Genomic DNA, 23684 nt, shown 5'->3' with positions numbered 1-23684 from the left:
AGGCTTATAGGGTGTCTTCTCTGCTGGAGCAGGCTCTGTGCTGTGAGGAGACCTGGGGAGGAGAGGATAGACAGTCCCAGGTCTGGAAACAAATGACCATTGTGAGTAAGGATGGTAGTGGCCACATTTACTAGGTGGCTGGCTCTGGCTGCGCAGTGCCCCGACAGACCCCCGGGGCTGGCATCTCTGCGAGCTACCTCAGGAGCTGTCTGTTTTAGCTCCAAGGCCAGCATCCCTTCCAGTGGAAGGCAGAGGTTGGGAGGCACCGGCCGTCCTCACCTTGGATTCCCTTGTACATGGAGATGCGCATATTGTGAAACTTTTAGTTCGTTCCATTTGGGGCTTTGGATTTATGTGCAATGTGGTGTAGCCGTCACTACTGTTTAATTGGTCACGCCCTCCGAAGACCACATAACCCATTAGTTCTCCACCGCCCCCCAGCCCCTGGTAATTACTACTCGGGTTTCCTGATATTTGGCTGCCCGAGAGCTCACCGTGGCGTTATAGCATGGTGGCTTCTCATTCAGCTTTTGCGGGAGCTGGATCCAGGTCCCACTGTGTGCAAAGCTCAGACGGAGGTCAGCAGTGCCTAGAAGGGGACTTCTAGTGGGACGGAGGTTGCTATAGGGACCCCACACCCTCCTGCCCTTGGAGCAGGTAGACATTAGTGAGGCTATCATACCTGATGAGGGCCTGTGGCCACCTGTCTAGCCAGTGTTACCACCTGGTATGGGTGTGTGGCTTCATCTGACAGACCCTGGTTCAGCCCCAGGGACCTCCTTTCAGAAGGCTGTGGAGTCAACGCTATGCTATTTCCCTTTTGCTCCTTGGCCATTCTTTCTGTCAGCGTCGACTCTGAGGAGCTCCCGTGGGCATTCTCAGCCGTTATCCGTGGTGCTGGCTGAGTTATGGCCCTTTGTAGAGCCAGAAGCCTTTTCCTTTCACTAATGGATGGGCTGAGGTCCAGGCTTCTCTGTTTTCTTCCATCCCCATGTGGCCCTTGGCTTCAGGATACCGGGTACCCTGGTCACTTTACTCCAAAGCAACCATAGCGGTAGGAACGGGCTTTGCGCATGTCCCAGAGTGCTTTCTCTTGGGTCTCAGTTTCTCCCTGTGGAGCGGGAGGTGGTCCTCTCTGTTCCTAATGGTGCCTATCTTACCCTTGGTGCAAATTCACTGCGATGGCTTTCAGTGACCCTAACTCTCTGGTTTAAAAGGAGGACCCTCCCCCCCACAGGGACTCACGGCCATTCGTGGACAGGGTCAAGTACAGTGTCTTGATGCAGAGGGCTTTGAGGCAAACACTGGCCTTCCATGGGAGCCAGGTAAGTCTGGCCTCAGATCGTACTTGCTTGAGGCCATAGGAAAACTCTGGTTTTTCTGCTCTTGGCCCTTTGGGGGTTGTGTGCCAGGGCAGAGACAACTGTGCCTTGTATATCACTGCCTCAGCAGGGCCCGGCAGTGTCAATGCTGGACGTAGGCCTCTTGGCTAGACATCTCAGTACTCGAGCTCCAAGCTGGGCCCCTTCTCAAGTGCCCCAAGTACCTGGATCCTGTATTCACACGATCCTGTATTTACATGTAAGACATGGGATTTCGAGGCGGCTCGAAACTGCTGAGGTTGCTGATTCCTACAGTTCTGGCCTCTGTTGGGCTCTGTACAATGGGCGTCCTACATCCTCATGTTCAGGGGCGTGGTAGAGACCCGATCTGGGAAGACCGACAGGCTCCCCGCTCTCCGAGGGCTTGTGTGGTTCTGTGGTGGCTACAGGGTAGGCAGATCCCACCTGTGCAGATCTGCAGGTGTCAGGAAGCGAAGCTCTGGCCTCCCCTGAAGAGCTGGTGAGGCTTAGCTGTCCAGCATCTTGTTGGTGTTTTGGGTTTGGTTTTCTTTTTTTTTTTTTTTTTTCTTTCGTCTCTCTGATGCTTCTCTGCTCAATTATTTACTCAGGGAATTTGGGCTTCTTCACTTGTGGTTTTGGCAAGGGCTTCACACAAATGTTTTGCCCTGGTGGTCTCCTAACCAATGTAAGATAAATGGCCAAGTCAAACCCAGGCCTTGCTGGCAGTGGAGGCTCCATGTGGGGCGGGGTGGAGGCAGGGCAGCACCCTCGCCGGCCCTGTTCATTGCTGTCACTGGCTGTCCGATGAGGGAGTGGGGACTCCCAGGGTGAAGACCATGGGCCATGCTAGGTTTTCTTGTGGTAAGGGAGGGGGGGAGGAGCTCAGGGCACCTTGTGAGCTTCTGGGGCTTGGGAGTCTTGCAAGCCCCAGGCAGTCAGCTAGGCAGGAGGCTCATTAGCGCCCAGACTCTTGGAGGTAGACTTGAGGTGGCGCAGGCCTGTCCGGAGAACCTACACCGACATAGTTTCTTGCCGCTTTCAAGGAGGGGTGGCTCATATTTTGAGAGAAGAAACCGTCAAGCGAAGCCCACTCCAGTTCGTTCTGAAAGACTCTTCTAGGGAACCTTAACTGGGAGTGGGGCCCTGACAGGCCTTCTATGCTAGGCTCCCGGCACTAGGGACCCCCAAGACAGGCCCCCTCCAGAAACTATCTGGCAGCTGCAGGTGTAGCCCCTGCTTATAGCCTTTGTGCACCCCTTCTCCCTTGCCCCTGGACCGCAGTTGCCATCCCCGTAGGGCTGGTGTCCTCGGGACCGAACCCTCTCTGAGGCTGCCTTTCTGTAGCCCAGTGACCCTGGCCCCCTCTTGTGCCCCGAGCTCCTTGTACAGTCCAGGGCCCAACTGACCAGTGTTTTCTATTGTTTTTTCTCCAGGGCCGTGCAGGCCTGCCCAGCTGCCATCGATGGCCCCCATAGCTGCCTCCTCTTCCCACCCTCCCACCTCCGTGATTACTTCACCTCTGCGTGCCCTGGGCGTTCTCCCACCCTGTTTCCCGCTGCCTTGCTGTGGTGCACGCCCCATCTCGGGCGACGGGACTCAGGGTGAGGGTCAGATGGAGGCTCCCTTTGGATGCCAGTGTGAGTTGTCAGGTAACAGAGTCGCTGCGGTGGGGGAGGTGGGCTCCCGGGATGGCGGGCTATGCCCTGGGCCGAGCCGGGGACCCAAGGTGGGAACCCAAGGGGGGGTGTGCCCCCCCCCACTTAAAAAGCTTTTTTGGGGGGGATGGCAGCAGAAGTGCCAATGATGTCAACTGAACTGTAAACCTGTGTCTGTTCCCAGGGGTTGAGGTCAAGGGGCCGTCGTCCCCGTATATCCCCCACCCTTAAATTCTGAGAGTCTCACTCCCAGAATGCACCGCCCGACCTCCAAATTTCATCTCTTTGGGCTGTTTAGCTAAAGTTTAATTGGATAACACTTAACATCTGAAGTTTTCCTCTGCCCCTTGCCTCTGCCGCCCTGCCACCCACCCCAGACAAGGGTAGGAGAGGATTCTTGGGTTGTCTGTGTATAGTACTGGAGCCGTTCAAAATGCTGACTTTCTCTTTGGGACAATGTGTTGCCCATTAACTTAGAGGGAAGGAAAAAAAAGTCGTCTCAAAGAGGAGCCTTTAAAAAAAAAAGCTGTGGCCATGGGTAGCAGTGAAACATCGTGGGCGTCTGGGGGCACGGGGCTGTGAAGGTCAGTGGCTCTGGGTGGACCCCGGACTTGTTGGAGGTCAGTGAAACCCCATCACACAAAGGGCATCCCCAGCCAGGTGGCAACACAGCCTACATTGCTCCCCTGCTCTGACTCCCCACAAACAGACTTCTGTGGCTTAGGGTCCCCACAAGGTCGAGGAGAGAAGGCCCTCCCTGTAGCCTCATGGCGAGGCCTGGTTTGCGACACACTGTGGCTTCGGGAGCCAGGATGCTGACACAGACTCACGTGGCGAGCAGCTGTGGCCTGGTTTCCGTGGCCAGGGCCAGGAGAGGAGAAGAGGGTGGCTGTGTGCTGGGGTACATTCAGTTTGTCCTTGCTACACTGCCAGGCACGTTGTAGGCTTTCTCTTGACTCAAGCTGTGAAAGGGAAACTATTTTTATTGGGCAAGTTCCGCTTCTCATTGACGCCGTCTCAGGGACCCCTCTAAGACAAGTAGCCCCCGCTCCAGGGTGAGACCTCCCTGGTCTTCCTGCTAGTGGGGCGTTCTGCAGTACTGGGCCCCATTACTCCTGCTCTGACATGTGTTTGTGTCGTTGGATCTCCCATCCAAGACCGGGAACGCTGGTTCCTTACTGGGCTCAAGTCTTGAGTGTATCAAGCAGAGACCAAAGTCACCCAGGAAGGAGTTGAAACAGCTCACAAGGAAGCTGGCTTCCCTTTCTGGGCAGCCTGCTCCCCTGAGGTAACTGAGGCTCTGTGTAGCTTGGAAGATCCTGTTCACCAAGCTTGGGGCACCGGCTGGGCTGGGCACCTGCCCTGTTCTCTGTCTTCTTGTAACGTATACTGCAACCCTGAAGCCCTGGACCCACTTAGTGGGGGCCGCACTGTCAGAGGTGAGCCTGAGCGTGTATGGTCGGACCTGGTCAAGTTCTGCATGTAGAAACATGATCTCTTTGCCCCACATGCCACCGGGGTAAGCTTCACCTTCGACTGGCCCTCCCTAGGAGCTATCAGATCTGAGTTTCCTTCACTGTGACTGGGCTTCCCTGGTATCTTTTAACAAGTGCTGAGCAGAAGCCTTTCCTGTGCCCATGTGAGTGGGAGGGGCAGAGGCTGGGAGGTCATGGCCAAGCCCCTTCAGAGAATTGGGCTAAGGCCTGGGGATTCATTCAGTTAGCCGCGTGGTCCCTGTCTAGGCCCAGTGGAGGACAGACAAGGTCTGTAGGGCCTGGGCTGCTGGGGAAGTCTGGCACCTGTCTGTGCTCACACAGGCTACTTGCTCTCTTAAGAGTGGCTGTCTGTCCTGAACTAGGCATTTGGTTATGTGTCAGGGTTATTCCCATGTTATAGACGAGCTTCAGAGCCCTGAAGTCTCACAGCTCTTTCATTCGTTGGCTGTCTTCAGGCACATAGCTTGTAGGCCAAGTGCAGACACAGGCAGAGTCAGGTCTGTGGTCCCTTGCCTGCCTTACAGTTCACAGTGTGGTCTCGGGACCTTGTTCTGAGGCTGATGGGAGGGAAGGGAAGAACGCAGAGGAGTGGCTCCCACGTGGTACCTGTTTTACCGGTAGCACAGAGGCCGCCATGGAGTTCAGGGCTCTGGAGCATCCTGTCCACGTGTGGGGATCACAATGAGGGGGGGGAAGCAGTGAGGGCCTGAGCCCTGGGACCTCTCGGAGCCGGCTCCTGAGGGACCTGTTGTCTTTCTCCTTCCTGTTTTTCCGTCCTGTATCCAGTACTGTTCTTCACCATTGTTCTGCCTTGTTAGCGTCGCGGCGTCGGGCGCTACCGCTGTGCTGTGTTTTCTGATAAATTTTGACACATTCAAGTATCCTCTTCCAGTGGGTTTTGTCCCTTTGGTTCTGTTCCTGGCACCGGGCTGTTTGCTGAAGTGTTTTTAGTGCCTGTTTAATTAGTAGCTGTAGAGGAGGCATAAAATCGCCAGGAACCCTAGAGGAAGGAGAGGCCATAAAGACCGAACGCCGTGATACTCACTGCGCTTTGTCCTTTTCCTGATCAGGACGCTTTGAACCCATCTCTTCAAATTAACTCAGGAAGCCTGAGTTTCACACAGGTTAATTGCATGCCCACGAACGCAGTCCGGGTTATTTATAGAAGGCGTGTGATTCCATGGGAGAGAAAACTACCCAGACATGGCCAGGCCCTGCTAAGACCCCCTCGCCCATGCTTCCCAGCAGATGGTTACAACTGGGAGAAGGGACACCGGGGCCTGTTTCTTATGGATTCCACGTGGATCCTTTGTGGTTTCGAGTCAGGTGCTTCTGGCAACTTCCCTCAGCCGTATCAAGGGAGCTGTGCAATCAGAGCCACAGCCAGTTGCCCTGCTCCATGTTACCTAAGGACCAGAGGCCTTGAGCATGTCATTGTCCCTCTATAAGCCTCACCTCCCTTTCCTGTATAAAACCCATAAGTATGTATGTATGTATACATGTGTGTGTGTATATATATATGCATGTATGTATATATGTGTATGCATATATGTATGTAGCTTATATGTATATGTGTGTATGTATATGTATAATGTGTGTATGTATATGTATAATGTGTGTATGTATATATGTACATGCATACATATACATACACACATATACATATACATATATATATATATGTAATATTGCAGAGTAAAGCTCCTCTGGGAGTGTATCTATGGATTGGGGTATTGTGGGTTTGGGCCTGGCTAGGGCCCCAAGGCAGAATCTGAGGGTACTCAAAAGTCAGGTGAAAGTCACTGGGCTCCATCCTGTCCTCAACCCTTTCCTGCTTTGAGGCATCATGATCAAAAGGTGGCCTTCAGAATATACCAGACTGCCTCCGTGAGCGAAGTGTGTAGCTAGGTGTGTGGCCTTACCCAAGTGATTCACTCCTTGTCTTTTCTCTTCCTCCGTTCTCTCATCTGTGAAATGGCCGTAAGGACCGGGCATGCTCTACAGTCGTCTGGAGGATTTTGCATGAGGTCATTTAGGGCAGACACTCAGAACGATGCTCTGAGTGTAACGAGCCCACAGACGTTATGATTCATACGCGCAGGCAGTAGGGGTTTCGCAATCTGATGGCGTTACGTATCTGGCACTGGGTGGGAGCTTCCCTTAAACCGCATCCCCGGTTTCCATGCTTAAAAGCGTTTAGCCTCTTGGCTGGCTCCTTCGTGCACCAGCGTTAGGAGGTGGAACGGGAACTGGGAAACTTCATTGCATATTTAGAAGCTGTAAATGGTCATCAGCCAGAGTGATTAATGCATGCGCTTGGCGAAGTTCAAGGTCTCACGCAAGAACACACAGCATCCAGGCTCGGGGAAGTGGAAGTGTTTGGATTTAATAGAGGGAGTCAGTTGCAGTCATTAGTATATGCTGGAATCACAGGGCAATCTTGTAAAGTTAAATTCAATTTACTTTTCTACTGAAATTGTGCTTGCTGTGTTATTTAACTAGTCTGGGGTTTCTTGGCACAGGTTAAAGGGACAATAAAGATAAAGGAATACCTGTAAGTAAATAGTGGGGTTTAACGGGAGAATCTCTCGTCTTCTCCTCCTTCAATTATATCCCGGTGTTGGTCCTGTGTTGATTTTTATACCCGGAGCCCTCCAATGGGATGCCTCGGATCAGACCACCCTAGCTGTGGAGGCTTGATACAATTAATACAGTCTGTCTGGAAAGTGGTCTTATTTCTGGAAGTTTTATGTTAATGATATGGTCTGCACAGCGCACATTTCATACCAGAATGAAGAGCAAGCTGGAGTTTCTTTCTGCACTGGGTTTGATTAACAGCAGAGGCTCCCTGGGCAGCCGCTCTCCCAGAGGACAGAGGTTGGCAGTCCTCCCTGGTCCTGCCAGGGCACTGCTTGGTGGGTGTGGTGTACTGGGTGCTGGGGGGCGTTTAAGCCTTTGTGGGGAAGAGGGGCCGTGAGGGCGTAGTAGGGAGGTGTGTGTGGAGGTGACAGATGTACGTCTGAGTTCTTCTGCACCATAATGCTTTTGTGGGGGGGAGGGGTGCTTTCCGAGTTCACCGGGTCCCCGTGTCAATGGGGCTGGCTCGGCGGAATTATTAAAAATTTAGAGAGCCCTGGTGGGAACGTAGTGCAGTTGGCAGAGTGCTTGCCTAGCATGTGTGAAGCTCTGGGTTCAGACCCCTAGGCCTACACGGTGTGAAAGCAGGAGTGTGGTGCCAGCCACAAGTTCAAGGTCACCCTCTACTAGACAACAGGTTCATAGGTCAGTCTGGGGTTTATGAGACCCTGTCTAAAAAAAAATAAAAAATAAAAAAAAATCAGTTAGTCGTTAGTCGTTTGTCCCTTTGCAATGTCTACCTAACAAAGACAGCAGTAGTCTCCTCGCCCTGTGACTGACATTGACAGCACGCTGGGCAATTCCTGGAGATTGGTCCCTAATGTTGAGTCTGGTGTTTGTGTCATCTCAGGATGGCTCTACCATAACCCGCTCTCTTTCAGGGCCCGCCCAAGACCTGCGCAGTGTCCTCCCTGACCTGACACGTGCCAGTAGAGAGCTGCCAGCCCCCCTGGAGGCTGACAAGGAGGTCTCCAGAAAACGACCACTTTGTCCACTGTCCACGTAGCGGATCACACTTTTTCAGCGCCAACAGGGGCCAGCGCAGCTGCAGTGGGCTCCGGGGAGGGACTGCAGCTGGCCAGCAGGGTAGGCCTCACCGGGGGTGACTACCTTTAGATGAAAGAGGTCTCGGGAACACAGACCTTATTCCAGATACCATTCCGGCCTCTGCCGGCCTTTCAGAAGGCAGAGCTAAATCAAAGAATTCTGTTCAAATCTGTACAAGATGTTGCTGTTTTTTTTTCTGCCCTGACAGGAGAGGCATTTGGAAGAGCAGTTTCTTTTCTTTCTTTTCTTTCTTCCTTTTTTTTTTTTTTTTTTTATAGCTGTCTTAAAAGGGAGTTTGGCTGTTTAGCACAGCTGGTGCTCATTACGTTCCGGACTGGCAATGAAATAGCATGTGTAATTAATTTTTAATGCCGTGCTGGGTGCACCACTTTCAAGCAGTTAGTGGATGTGAAGGCCCAGCACTGGCTATGGACATCAGAGACCACGGGCCACGGGCTCCTTTCAAGGGGATTTGACATTGGCAGAAGAGGCTGCTCGCCACCTTCCTCGCGGAGGGGAGCTCACCCAGAAATGAGTTTGTTTTGGGCGACCCGAGGGTCAAACCAACCTTACCGAGAGTCTGGATTTAGGGGTCCTGATTGGACGTCTCATCTGACCCCTTTGATATCTAGATGGAGAGACTGAACAGGGCTGGAGGGAGATACCGTAAGACACAAGCGGCTGGCAGAGCCGACTTGACACGATGTCTCTCGGGCTCTGGCCACTAGACTGCACTGCCTGCCCTCTTTTCCTTTTGAAACAGCAGCTTCTGTATCCCAGGCTGACCTTGAACTCCTTTTTATAACAGGGGATCTTCTGATTCTTTTTTTTTTTTTTTTTTTTTTTTCCAGAGCTGGGGACTGAACCCAGGACCTTGTGCTTGCTAGGCAAGTGCTCTACCACTGAGCTAAATCCCCAACCCTGGATCTTCTGATTCTTATAACAGAGGATCTCCGGATCTTCTGATCCTCCTGTCTTAGCTTGGCGAGCTGGGATCTTGGGTCCATACCACTGTGCTATAGCACCGTGTAGCGCTAAGGACTGAGCCCCAGGTTTCGTGTATGCTAGGCAAGCCACTGGTGCGCCATCACCAGCCTGCATCCTGATCGTGTTGAGTTCACGTGGAGAGCTCATGAAGGGCACCTGTTCTTCGAGGTTGATGCTTAAAAGCCAGTTTCTGTGTTGCCGCCAGGTCTGATGTCCGCCCCCCCCCCCGGGACTTGGCAGCAGGTGGCATTTTGACAGCAATGAACCCCAAATAAGTGGTGCCCGGCTTCTCATGAGGTTTCTGACCTCTGCTGTATGCCACTCCCCTAGGCGTGCTCCTGTTCTGAGACTGCCTGCATGGTTGCTGTCCAATCTACCCTGGGAAATTCAGCACGGAGTCTTGTTTGGATTAGCCACTGTGATTCACAGGTGCCAGATCTGGGACCTCCTCGGTCCTGTTTTTCTGTGCCTTTGGGTGTGAACGTGTGACCCCTAGGCTGCCCACTCTTCCTTTCTGTGCCTCAGTTTCTTCACTTGTCATGCAGGGCACAAGTAACCCCCTTTGGGAAGGCACTGAGACACTTCTGTCAGGGTGGGCCAGGGCATGAGGAAACAGGCTGGATGATGCTGGCCACTGGGATGGCCAGTCTGCCCACTCTGTGACAACCCTGACATGGGAGTTTTCTTAGCATTCATGAAAGGGGTGAGGGGTCCTTACTCTCACCGCTTTTAGAACTTGCTGCTGCTAGTCCACAAAACCTATTAGGTGGCAGCTCCACCCCTCACCTGACACCCTATCCTTATCTTTTCTCCAAGAAGAGGTAACCCCTCATCCCACTCTGGTATTCTCCGCTTAGGGAGCCCAGGCCACCCAACCGAGGTCACACAGCTGCTGCACCTGGCTGTCCCCTCCGCCCTCCCATTGGGCTGCAGTGGCTGCTTGTACCTGCTTAGCAGATGCAGACCATGCTGGTGGAAAAGCAGCTGGCACTTAGGCATGGTCCCTGAAAGGTCATCTGGGTTCTTCGTTTCACTGACCACATGTGTGTCTGACCCTGGCCTAGAAATGGGACCCTTGGGTGTGTGAGCAGCGGAGTGTACCAGAGACTCCTGACATAGGAGGTAGGGATGGCTGCCCTTTAATCCTGCTGGGCTGTGGAAGCTTTGTTGGCCTTCGTGATGACTGGACTTAAAGGGGACACGGGGAAGAAGGGTACTGACGAAGAGACAGGAGATCGTGCAAGCCAGTTTTGGCAAATTGCCCTAAAACAGTGTTTTGGGTTTCTGGTGTCTGGGTGGGAATCCGGCCTGCCTTGGTCAGGCTTTGTGCTTCTGCTTCTCCTGTGTTTGTGGTAGGGCCTGCACCCTGAGGAGCTCAGGGCTGATGGGCGTACTGAGGTCTGAGGGGATGCAGGGCAGGTCCAAGCCCAGTACTGTAGGGAGCACAGCTGGCTTTCTTCCTCCGTGTGGAGCCTGTCCCTCTGCGCTGGGGGAGAAACTGAATTTGCTGTTATGGGGTGAACACTGGACGCAACCGTGGCGTGAGGACGTGATGTCGGGATTTCTAAAAGTCACAATTATACACAAGAATTACAGTTTTGACCACCCACCCGCCCTTATTTCTAGAGACTGCACCCAGAGCCTTGGGCTTGTTCAGGTAAATAGAATGGCCCACGTTTTCTAGATCTGGGGCAGGGGCAGAAGGAGGAGGGAGGCTGCCTACTGGAGGTGTTTTACCGCAACTCCGAGTAGTCGAAACCATGGAATCTGGTTTATCTAAGTGAAGACTGGCTAACTGAATCTGAGCAGGAGTGGGGAGAGGCCACAGGGTCCCTCCATGTGAGGTGTTCCAGTCCCCTTTAGCTCTTCGAGGAGCCGTGTTCTGGCCAGTTCTGTGGTCCCCTTGCTGGAAAAGTGTCAGGAAATGGCACATTACCTCAGTGTGCAGTCACAGGGGACAGAGGCAGCATCCTTGATTTCTCTTTGTCACCGGGTCCTTACACCCGACGGTGGGCCCACGGGGACACTGTCAGGCTGTTGTCAGCAATCCCAGTGTGCATGAGGTCCTTGGCTCCGGCCTTCTGAGTTTTGAATCCAGACTCTCCTTGGGGGTTGGCGTCCTGCAGAATGCACACCGACATCTCAGATGTAGCTTGATTGGTATTGAATGGCATGTCCTATGATGGCTTCCCCTTGTCTGGGCGCTGATGACCCTCTTGTCACGTCTACCTGACAGCTCCTGGTAGGAGAGGGGCAAACGTGAATTGGGATGGTCGTACGGGGCCCTGGATCATAAGACCATCTGTGTTTTATCGTTTTTACAGAAGGGGTCAGAGGGCTCAGGTCTTCTCCAAGGAGGTTAATGCGAAACTGAACTTCCTATCTAGAGAAACGGGCAGATGGGATGGATCGGTTCATAAAACTGGACGTTTATTATTGCCTTTCTTAATAAGGTGATGACTGGCTGATGGCGTGAGGCCTGCTCTACTGGGTGGGCGTATGTGTCGGTGACTCGGGGTGAGTTTAGTCTGGACTTAGTTAATTCAGACTTGGTCTCCTTGCTCTGAATTTCCTTGGGTTTTTATTAACAGCTCATTTGTTCTGTATTTAATCATGAAAGAAACCATCGATCTTGATGGCCCACGGTATGCCACAGGCTTTAAGAAAAATTTTTGTGTTTGCGATAGGACCTCACGTAGCCCAGGCTAGCCTTGAACTTGCTGCTGCTATCTCTTTAGTGCTGGGTGTTTGCCCCCATACCCAGTTTCTGTGGTGCTGGGAACCAAACTGAGGGTCTTCTGCATGCTAGGCAAACACTGTATCAACTGAATGATATTCCCTGGTCCCCGGAGAATTGATTGTCACAATGGCTCAAAGGTAAGATCATGAAGTGTGTTTTATTGTGGGTAAATATATATGTAACATTTACAGTTTTGCTAGGCGGTCACTGCTTTTGCTGATGCTGCTAGAACCTTCCGCTTGCTAGGGCACACCGTACCCCTAAGCTACAACCCTAGCCCCGTCTCTGAACCGTTTCCAAGTGTGCACTACAGTGGTGCTAAGCACATGTCTACAATGTGGCCACCACCTCCTTTCACCTCTGGAACTGCCTCCTCTCAAACAACTCTCATTAAACGATAACTCCATTTCCCCTCCCCCAGCTCCTGGAAGCCACCATCCTACATCCTACCAGCTGTTTCTTTGATGGCCACAGCTCCAGGGGCCGTGTGTGTGTGTGTGCGTGTGCGTGTGCGTGTGCGTGTGCGTGTGTGTGTGTGTGTGTGTGTGTGTGTGTGTGCGTGCGCGCGTGCTTGGCTCATCCACGGTGTAGCAGGTGTGGAACTGTCTTTCCATTTTAGGACTGTGTGCTGGTCCTTCGTGCGGCTGGTTCACACTTGCTCTTTCTGTTCTTCCATTCCTCCGTCAGCGGGCATCGGAGCAGCTTCCTTTGCTGTGACCCTGGGTGTGGGCATCATCACGGGATCGCAGGCGACTCTGTGCTTATTGGCCATTATTGCTGTTATTATTAGTTATTATTGATACAGAGGCAGGCCAGCTTGCCCACAGAAGCTGCCCTGGTTTCACCCTTGCTGATTCTGTGTAAGGCTCCAGTTTCTGGGTTTTAGGACTAAGGACATGTTCATCAAGGACATGGGAACTGGCTCAAGGGATGTGGTTAGCGCACGCATGATTTGGGGCCAGACCCCACTGACTCCTTCTTAGCCCTGCTTTGGGTTAATTCTTGGTGAGGGTTCCGGTTCCCTAACTGCCCCTAGGACAGCTTTGTCCACTCAGTTAGCCGGTTTTAAGTAGTCAGCCAAACACACACACACACACACACACACACACACACACACACACACACACACACACACGCTATGAAGATTTGGGGAAGAAACTTGGGCAAGTGAGTGATTTTTCAGTGACTTGGAGGCAGCTTGACAGGAGTACTGTGCTAAGAAGGGAAACCCATGGCCCTCTTTGAGCCTCAGGGATTTCTCTGTCTCATAGGATTCTCTTGCGGCCTTGATCCCTTGACTGGAGGGAGGGTATCTCGTGAGTGGCTTTGGGTCCTTTGTAGATGGGTACCGACCGTCTTTATGAGAATTCTGCATAGGCAACTGCTCAGGGTTGCTCTCTCTGCACCTTATCTCTGGTTCCTTTCGTGAGCGTTGTGACTGCCTGTGGCAAACGAACCCAGACTGGGTGTTGAAGAAGTCACAGATTCAGAGTTGGCCCCCTTCAAAGCAGCAGTTCTCAACCTGTGCGTCCCCATGCCTATGGCGGTCAAGCAACCCTTTCAGAGTTGCCTAAGACCTTCCGAAAACACAGGTATTTACACTATGAGTCACAACAGTACCCAACTACAGTTACAAAGTAGTGACAACAGTAACTTTTAGGGTTGAGGGGGTCAGCACAACCTGAGGAACCTTATCAAAGGCTCTCTGCAGTGTCAGGGGGCTGGGAACCACTGCTGTAGACTGTAGCCTTCCTTGCGTCTTTCAGCTTTCAGGCAACACCAGGAGTCTCTTGGCCCCTGGCCACATCATCTTAATCCTTACCTTTGTGGGCACATAGTACCCGCTGTAGTCTGCTGCCTCCTCTTCTAGACAATGGGCTAAGGGTACACCTAGACCACCCAGGGTGGCCTCTTATCACAATCCTTCATTTTATCCACATGAGGCCACACACAGCTTCCCCCGATTTAGTCATGGGCACGTGTAACATTGTGGGTCTCACGAGCAACCCCACCCCTGCACGTCCCTTGTTGCTGGACTGAAGGCCTCTCCAGGGAAGGAATGTCTAAAGGCTGGGGAAGTTCTCCACACTGTGGTATTCCCCTGCCGGACTCCAGAGTGGTTCCCTGACTAGATGGCCACAGGAATGTCACGTTTCTCAGCTGCCTGACACCTCTGGCCAGTTCTCCTCAGGCTCTGAGGCAAGCCCTGTGGCCACATCTGGCCCCACCAATCCAACCCATGTCAAGAGTACAAAGTGTGTGTGTGTGGGGGGGGGGGGGGGGGTGGGGGGATGGCTTTTCAAAAAGCCTGTAATGGTTATGAGAAAAAAATTAACAAGAGTTGAATAGAAGCTAAAAATAGCTGGACACACATTTGCCTATAATCTATTTTTTTTTTAAAGAAAACATAATTATTTTTGTAAACCAGCTCTGAGAAACCAGGAGTATTTTTAGCCCATGTCTTCTAGGATACTGGGTACCATCCTAGGAAGAGCATCTCAGAGCTCACCGGAGTGTGGTGATGTCAGCATGTCGAGCAGTAGCCCCCCGGGGGGGAGCAGGGTCTGGAGTTCAGGAGCCCTGTCCTCAGCCCTACTTTGCTGAGAGAATGGTTCTTGAGAGTCAACTGTGGCTTCTATGGCTGATGGCAGCTGGGGACATCCTGGTCTCACCTGGACAGGTAGCCATGGCATTGGCTGATTGATAGGCGGCTCAGCTCTGGTTTGGGCGAGGGGGACCTTGTGGTGAGGCTAGCCCTGTCTGCTACCTCAGCAGACCTGCAGGAGAGACTAGGGCTTGAGGAGAAAGTGTTCCAAGCTTTCTTGTCGGGGAGCCAAACATTGCCTCATATCATCTCCCTGTTTTTCCCATTGCCTCTGCCAGGGTCGTTGGGCCTGGCACCATCTCTGTAATAAAAAGCCCTGTGTGTGCGTGCGTGTGTGTGTGTGTGTGTGTGTGTGTGTGTGTGTGTGTGTGTGTGTCAATGCGTGTTTATGTTGGTGTTTGTCGGTGTTTGTAGATGTCCTTGGGGCCCTTCCTACCCTTCTGCCTGGTACCGGATGGCTCTGGTTCAGGTGTGTACCGACACGGCAGGACTGAGCATTGCGTGACCTTGGTGTGAGTGTCTCTGACGATAGATTTTTTTTCCCAGTGCCTGCTGGGGAACTCACTGTACTGAGGCCAAGACATCACGGTCAGTCCAGAGTGTGGCCACCCATGAGCGTACACAGGGAGACCAAAGGCTTTGGTGTGGATGGTTCTCATCCTGGCTCTGTGACGAGCTGTGATTGTGGGTGGGTGACCGATCCTCTTTCCTCGTCTGAGGAAAAAAAAACAAACAAATGGGAATGGTGCCAACCGAATGTCCCAGTCAGCCATGACAACAGGACGCATGCTTGCCGTGGGTTTTACGCTGGCACTCCTTGCCCGTCTCTGAGAGGAAGGCAGTGCCGACAACCCCACTTTACAGATGGGGAAACTGAGGCGGCACAGTGACTCCAGAAAAATGTTCCCGTTGAGTCTTCCCCATTTGTGACACGCTCCCTGCCTCGAGCAGCAGCTGGCCTTGTGTCACTGTTACATCTTATTGTTGTTATAACTATAATTATCATCCCCAAGATCATTACGGCAACCGTTTCCTGGGTGGAGATGTTCCTCCGTCGCTGCCCCAGCCAGCCTTGACTTCTGGCCATGTTCTTCCTTTCTGGGCATCTCCTCCTTCATTTCGGACTCCCGATGCTGCTGGGCCCCAGCCTTTTCCATTTCGGGTTTGCGCGTTTGAGGTCTCAGCCTTTCTGCTCTAATTGAAATAATGAACACAGCTCCCTACCCCCCCAGAATCGGAGCTAAAAGTCAAGTGCAAAGTGACGGTTGCCATTCGCCGACCTCCCCTTTCTTTCCCTCTTAGTACACATCTCTTTACGAAGGGATTGGCTGGATGCAGGCAGCTAATAACATATGGATTTATGAAGCCGGCGAGAGCTGGCTTTATAGGCTCGGATACCTGCCGTCGGCGTCCTGTCTCTTTAAGCCGAGGCTCCGACTCGCCGTGGTATTTTACAGTGCCTGGTTTCATTTATGCTGGAGCCGGACTTACTATGTGAGCGCCGTCCGCATGCTGGAATTAGTCTTAAGCTTGCTTCTGTGGCGTTGCCAAATTCCATGTTTGTGTTTTATTTAGAATTCTTTTCACGGCCAGCCGATTCTGTGCCGGCACACACAGGCACTGTTGCGCCCCATGGAGAAAATAAGCAAGCTTGCGTTTTCTTTGGCAGAGGCCGCGGCCACAATAGACTGTGGTCTCTGAAACATTTTTTAAAAGCTATTTTAACCCATAACAGATGCATAAAGTCGGCTCAGGCATGCCAGTTCTCTTAGTTTTAATTAAAAAATAATTACAGTCTAATGGGATGTTAGTGACACATTTGGATGAATGGTCGGTGACATTATCTGCAACTTATAAATTAGTGCCTCTCCCTTGGCTGGGGCAGGGGCTGGGGGAGATTTGGGGAGGGACATTTGCATATCTGTTCTTAATTGCAGGGTGGGGGCCGAGAGGGTAGATGGGTTGGAGACGTAGGGGCAGGGACAGAGACCTTGGTCGGTGGCTTTGAGACCCAGCTTGTATGACACTGGCATCTGGTAATATCCTTCCAGCTCCATCAGACAGAAAGTCACCTGCAAAGTCCTCGCATATAGAGATGGGGGTGCCTGGGCTACCTTTCTCCTTCAAGATGGCTGGAAATACCATCATGGACCTGCTGGGCCCGAAGGGCCACTGAGAAGGATGAGGGACAGAAAGTAGAACAGAGTATTACCAGGGGAACAGAGGCTTGTGGGAAGCTTGTAGCCCACACAGCCCGGCTTCAGATGTTTTGGAAACCTTGTCATTCATTCGAGTCCCAGGGAAGGGAGGTGGGTTTGAAGCTTATGGGTTCTGGGGTCTCTGCAGATACCAAGCAGGAACGGTCGGGGCAAGTCGTTGCATGACTTCTGGTGATGGGGCAGCTCGTCTAGGAACCTGTGGGCCCAGGTTCCGTGTGCTCCAGATCGTGCGGCCTGTCTCTCTTCAGTCGCTGTGGGGAGCTGTGTCTTCCTACCCTTGGAGATCAGAAAAAGATTCACTTTAGCTGTGTCCGTGTGCTTGGTCGTGCAGTTTGCTCCTCTGGGGACTCTTCCGGGGCCCCTGTGCTTCATTACCAGGCCTCTTTCATAGGCACCACCCAAAGTGTTCTAGAGAGGGGGGACAGGACTTGCCCCAGGCCACTGGGCTGAGCCAGGACCTGCCTGCCTGACTTAACTCCTCACCTTCCCATTGAAAACTGAGCCACACCCTGACAAAGTCTAGAAGACTGGATCAAGGTCTTTATTTTTACTTTCGGGGGTAGGAGGGGTGGGGTTGGGTGCGGGGAGGGGGGGCCACTTCCTGTTGTGCGGGGTCTAAAATGAGTGTTTCTTAGACAATGTTTTCCCGAGCCCAAATTCCTCCCGAGTAAAATTAAGTTCTTCTATTAAAAGCATGAGTCACACCAGCCCAGATGAGAGTGGTTTTGACGTTCCTCGAATTTTTTTGGAAGGGAAACATCACATTCATGCTAATCCTTGCAATTAAACCTCATCGCTGGGTAATCCACCAGACGCTTGGTAACCTAGCCCTCTGCCATCCATGTACGGTGCCTGCCCAGAATTTCTTCCTCTGTTCCGGGCTCATCAGATTCCCCGTGCACAGTCTTGGGTATCTAATTGCCACACATGATTAATGTCTGGTTGATAAGGTTCCATGTCTGCCTGCTCGTGTGAATTCTAAGGAGATGAGAGTCCATTTCTGTCTCAGAACTGGAGTCCTCCTCAAGGGGTTTTCTGCTTAGATGGGGGTGGACCCCAGACATCCCCGATGACCAAGAGAGGGACATATGTAGGCAGAGAGGTGTCCCTGGGGGTGGATTTGGACCTGTTTTGGGGAAATGTAGCCAGGCTTGTGAGGAATTGGATAATATTGTGGCCATGATATCGACTTTCCTGAGCTGTGTGTTTCTCTCACAGGTTCATGCTCAGCTATCGCTAAAGATCATGGTAGGGAGGGTTCCACGGACTCCCCTGTTACTGCCAATATGATCTGTTCCATCTGCCTGTGGACTAACCTGGGTGTTCCTGGTCCCCATGTGTCTAGGTCAAGGTTTGGCTGCAACGGGCTGATCCTGGTTGCTTCTTGAGCCCAGGTCAGATGCAGTCGGGAGTCTATGTGTTGGCTGTGGTGTCTATGGTGTCGGCTGCCTGTTCTAGTCCTGGACCAAGGGCAAGTTGGCATAGTTGGGAACACTGGCCCCTGGAAACGCAGCTGTCAAGTGAACCTGAATTGTGTCTCCCTCTGCAGCTTTGGGTGCAGTCTTTACATCAGGGGCCACATTTTGTTTTTCTGTCTCTCTATTCAGAGAGCTGCTGCAGCTCACCTGCTGCTCCTGTGAACCCCAGGGTAGAAGGAGGTTCTGGTGTCTGGCATTTAGGGGAGACAAGCCAGGGGTGGAGAGGGTGAGTGTGTGGAAGCCAGTGACTTCGATGGGAAAGGCTCTGGGTTTGGAATGGGCTGGAGTGTGGTTTCTGAGTTTGGAATAACACTTCTCTTTGGGATGTGGGGAGCGGGGGGGCGGAGTGGGCAGGGATTCAAGTTCATTTACTTGTATTAAGCTGAAGCTTCCTCTTTTTACAAGCAAGGAGCAAAAGCCCGAGAAAGTGACGAGAAACATAGCCTGGAGGGGCAGTGCGTTTACTCATTAAATCTTCCATAAAATAAATAAGGATTTAGAAGGAAGGGCCCAGCTGCAGGGCGTTCTGGAGGGAGGGGACAAGTCCGTTGTGAACCTCAGAGTGGGAAGGCACCAGCAGGTCAGAACCCTGTGTTCCTGCTCCAGAGACCAGGTGTTGGCCCTGGAAGAAAGAACAACAGGCAGGAGTGTCCAAGAGGGGTATGTGCACACATATACATGCGTGTAAGCATGTGGGTGCATTAGCAGTTTACATGTGAACCTACAACACATGAACATGCCTAGATATGCTTTTATGTACATACATGCACAAGCAGGCATGTATGCATCAGCACATGTATCGAAACATGTAGGTACACGGGTGCACAAGGGTGCTCATGTGCGTGAACATGCAGGTATAGATGCATACCCATGTTCCTATTCACTTGTTAACAGGTGTAGATGCATGTATGTGCTCACATGCATATGTGTCTGCACGCACACACACAAAGTTCATGTGTGCATGCTCAGTCAGATGCAAGTGTAGGAGTGTAGTCTGTCTTTGTGTTTTAAAGTCTTCATGTAGTACAGTGAGTGTGTGTGTATGTGTGTATGTGTGTGTGTGTGTGTGTGTGTGTGTGTGTGTGTGTGTGAGGAATGCCTCCACTTACCTCTGAGGACCTGTTTGAGATGAGCTGCTGTGGTACTGCAAGAGGGAATCCGGAGCCACAAATGCACAGGAGCAGAGAGAAGTGAGGTGTGGGACCCAGATGCACAGCCCTGCTGTGGTCCAGTGGAGTTCAGATCCTCTGTCGGGAGGATGTCCAAACTCCTTGATGCTCTCACGCCTGAGGCAGAGTGGAGTTGGGAAGCACTAAGGGAGTACATGATGGGCCTTGGCCTGACCCAGCTTTGCCCCTTTGCTTTCCTGTTCCAGCCTCAGTGTCCTTTCCTGCTTAAAGGAGATGATGATGTTCCGTCAGTGTCCACATGTGCAGTGCTCAGGGTAGGGCTGACACGTGACAGGCTCCAGCGAGGCGGGAGTGATTGATCTTGTAGTTAGGTAAATGTGTGTGGGCGAAGGTTTCTTGTCCATCATAATTTAATAGGCCCTCAGCAACCCCGAAGCTGAGGCATGATGGGAAGGTCGGGACCCTGGGCTTGACTAGGTCTGGAAACCCTTTCGTCAAGGGCATTCTTGTGCCCCAGTGGTAAGGCCTACCCTCCCTCTCTCCCTCCAGCCAGAGTGAGGCCCTCCCTAAGCCAACTCTCAGTTTTGTCGGGCTCTTTCCAAACAGGAGCAGGGAGGATCCTTGTCAGGGTTGACTTGAAGCGGTAGGCTTCTCCATCCCCAGCGTAAGCTTCTGAGCCTCCTTTGAGAGCCTCTAGACCCAGACAAAGCTGTTGGGCAACGTACTAGAAGGTTAATGGATGGACTATGAGATCTGGAAATGGTTTCTCCCTGGAGAAGATGTGGACAGTAAGCACGTCTGCAAACAAGATGGCTAGGAGAAAGTTGTATGCTTGCCCGGGGCCCTGAGAGCCCTGTCTAGCCTACCCACCCTCCTCTGGTGGTTTCAGGCATTCCTTTGGACCAGCACAACAGCCTTCCTGTTTTTACAGCCCTGGCCTTGTCTCTTTCTTTCTCTTGAAAGGAGCAGGGTGCTGTTGTCATAGGGTTCTTTTGAGCTTGGTGTACATGTGTAGCACTTGTGTCCAAGTGGCTCCTTCTTGTACCATGGCAGACATTACTAGGTGATCACCACCTTCCCTGACCTGGATAACTCAAGATGAGGGGCAGGCAGGCAGGCAGTAGTAATCGATCATACTGGCCGGGACTTGAAGCCTCTCTTCTGACAGACCTTCCCTGAATGGAGGGAAGGGCTCATTAGACAACGGGCTTCCCTGGTGAGAGCCAGTGTGTGCTGGAGTCAGACCAGGAGAGCCTTGCATGGATCACAGAAAAGAAGGCTTTGACGGAGGTCCCAGACCTTGGATTATAGAGCATGGCGAATCAGCCAGTACCACTCCAGGGATCTCATATTTCACAGTGTTAGGGATGCCAGGGTCCCCTCCAGGTGGCTCTTGGCTGCTTCAGAAGTAGGCACTGGCTCACTGAGGCTGTCTCCCCAGTCCGGGAACAGGCACCCAGGCATCTTGCTGAGATGGTGGCCTGGCGTATTGCCTCTTCTTCCCTTGGAGTCCCATGTGTTCCCGGGTGCTCTGTTGGAACTACATCCAGGGTAGGGCCTATCCTCTTACTGTCCTAATCCTGGCTGTGCCTTGTTCTGTCACATGACCTCTGTGGTCTCTGTGGGTTTCCACCCCAGGGCCGTGGGCCTGTTTTCTAGTCACCCAAGAATTCTCTGCTGATGTCAGCAGAGGCTGTGTGTCAACAAGGAGTCTTAGGGTCCACTAGGAATGTGAATTGAGAGAGAGAGGGAGAGAGGGAGAAAGAACTGGGAACCTCCTTCTACCTCCAGGAGCTCGGTCATTTTCTTTCTCTCCTTCTCTTCAGGTCCTGCTGAGGTGAAGGCCACTTCTATCTTAGAGATGGGTAAACTGAGGCTTAGAAGGCCGAAGCCCTCCTGAGTGAGCCAGCACTGTGGTGCCTGGCCTACTCCCTCCGGCTAGCTTTTCCATAAAGTGTCTCCTCTGACAGGGCACATCAGAGCTTCTTCACACTGCCACCCCTGTGTCCCAGCAGTGCTTACAACATTCTCGTCCTTTGGGGTTTCCAGTCCCTGTGTCCGTCCTGGCTGCCGCCTGTCTTCTGTGAGTTCGTCTTCTAAGCTGAGAGGGCTCGGGACCTTGATCTCAGCATCTCTGACATCAACATTGTTCCTGCCTGAGTTCTTCCTGCTGGTGGGTGGGTAACAAAGAACCTATTTGATGGGAGCTCGGGGCTGGGCCTTCAGCCTCTGGACAAGATGGAGGAGTGGTGGAGCTCCTCACGGAGGTGTATCGGTTCCAGGGGCCGGCTCAGTCTCTGTGCTGCCTTGGTACCCCACAAATCTAGTCAGGCTGCTGGTGACGGCTTGAGTGGATAAGTGTACCTGTTCTCTGCTGGGTGCAGAGTCCTGTTACCTCCATCTGCTATCAAAGCTGTGGTGTTGCTGTGGGGGCCAGGACTCCATCCTCCATTCTGCACCCAGACTGCTGTTCTAGTAGATTTTATAGGTGAACCTTTGGAATCCCATCGGCTGTCATTAGATGGCCAAGCTCTGCTCTTTGGGGTTCCTGGTTAAGCCAGATGCTGTCCAGCAGGCCCACGCCCTTTCTCCTCTCTCCAAGAGCCAGCAGAATGCTATACCTTAGGAAAGCACCCTTGGGCAGCCCCCAGCCCCAGCACACCCGAGGACCTATCCGATCACCTTGTATGGGAGAAAGCCGGGAGCTCTCACGCACACATATCCTTGCTTCATCATCCCCTCTTCTCTCTCTCAGGGTAAGCCTTGGCGTTAAAGGAGGAGCAGTGTGATGGAGAGCTTTCTTTGGGGCCTTCTTACCCAGACGTAAGAAAGACTCTGGGAGCCACGAGAGCGAAGAGTTCATAGCTTCCCCTAACTCTGGGCAGGCTTCTGGGTCTAGAAGAATCGCCCAGGCAAAAGATTGTGTGGAAGGGAAAGAATGAAGGGCCCTGGGCTGAGTGAGTTCCCATAGTGCGTGTGCAGAGGTTGAGTCCGGTGTGGGGAGGCCTGAGAGCCCGGGGCAGCCACTCTGTTCTATTGTGTGAACTAGAATTACGTCTGTAATGAGAGGAATGGGAGTTTCATGCTTTACGAAGCACTAAAATGAGAGGAATAGAGGCGGGTTACAGAAAGATGTGACAGCGGGCGGGGGACATGTTGGCAGACGTCACAACGGGGTTAAGAAAGGATGGGATGGCGAGTAGGGCCAGAATGCATTACATATGTGTCTGAAATTACTGAAATATACACCAGTTATTTTACAAAGGGGAAAGAGGCTGGGGACGATGGCTCAGTGTTTAAGAGCTCGTACAGAGGACCCAGGTTAGATTCCCAGCGCCCGCATGGCAGCTCACAACTGTCCGTAACTCCCGTTCCAGGGAGCACATGTGGTGTGCAGACATACGCCCAGGCAAAACACCCATACATATAACATAAAAATAAATCTTAAAATGGAAGTCAGGGGGGCGGGGCGGGGTGCTGGCTTAGTCAAATGTTTGTGGCACTTGGGCACAGACTTGAGTTCTATCCCCAGCACCCGTGTAAATATCTGTCTTCCCAGTGCAGCAGAACCACTGGGGCGGGATGACCAGTCAGCCTCCTGAACCTGTGCTCCAGGTTCAATGAGAGGCATCTCAAAACATAAGATTGAGTGTTAGAGAGACACATGCACGCACGCACACATGCACACTCGCACGCACACACACGAGCACTACACGAACACACACCCACACCATGCACCACTCGGAAGGGAAGGGAGTGGAAATCACACCATCAAGCGATGGGAAAGGCTGTGTCCCCGTAGCCAGCCCTGCAGGGATGTAGACTTTACCTGGCAGCCATGGCAAAGTGGGAAGCATGGCTGGCCCTGGAGGAAGAGCTTTGCACCAGCTGCAAGTGCCGGAGGTTTTATCCTAGGGTTTTAGATGAGGAAGGAAGGGCCTCTAACTTAGACAAAGATCCGGATAGATCGTACTTCAGGCTCTGTGCCTGGGCTGCTCAACTCCTGACTGTAGTGCGAGAGCCTCTACCCCTCTAACATGGGCATGACCTCTGTAAATCTCTCTGTCTCTGTCTCTGTCTGTCTCTGTCTCTCTCTCTGTCTCTGTCTCTCTCTGTCTCTGTCTCTCTGTTTCTCTGTCTCTGTCTCTCTTCTGTCTCTGTCTTTCTGTCTGTCTGTCTGTCTGCCTCTCTCTCTCTCTCTCTCTCTCTCTCTCTCTCACACACACACACACACACACACACACACACACACACACACACACACACACACACCCTAAAGTGGAAGCCGTGCATCTTTTGTTCTGCACCTTGGGTCTCTGTTTGCTTCTTGCCTAGAGACAGCGAGTA

General features: G+C 52.4%; 1 protein-coding gene across 1 annotated transcript in view; it reads left to right on the top strand.

Annotated features, from left to right (window-relative positions):
- Bcl11b (BAF chromatin remodeling complex subunit BCL11B) overlaps positions 1-23684 on the top strand; it is a 115872-nt gene that overhangs the window by 35992 nt on the left and 56196 nt on the right. The window contains 1 exon segment of the mRNA XM_032908394.1: positions 2777-2980. Within this exon segment, the coding sequence (XP_032764285.1) occupies positions 2777-2980 (204 nt within the window).

This window comes from Rattus rattus, chromosome 7 (genome assembly GCF_011064425.1).
Source record: "Rattus rattus isolate New Zealand chromosome 7, Rrattus_CSIRO_v1, whole genome shotgun sequence".
Lineage (NCBI taxonomy): Eukaryota > Metazoa > Chordata > Mammalia > Rodentia > Muridae > Rattus > Rattus rattus.
Note: the sequence above shows the minus strand (reverse complement) of the source record. Positions and strands in the feature narration are given on the sequence as shown.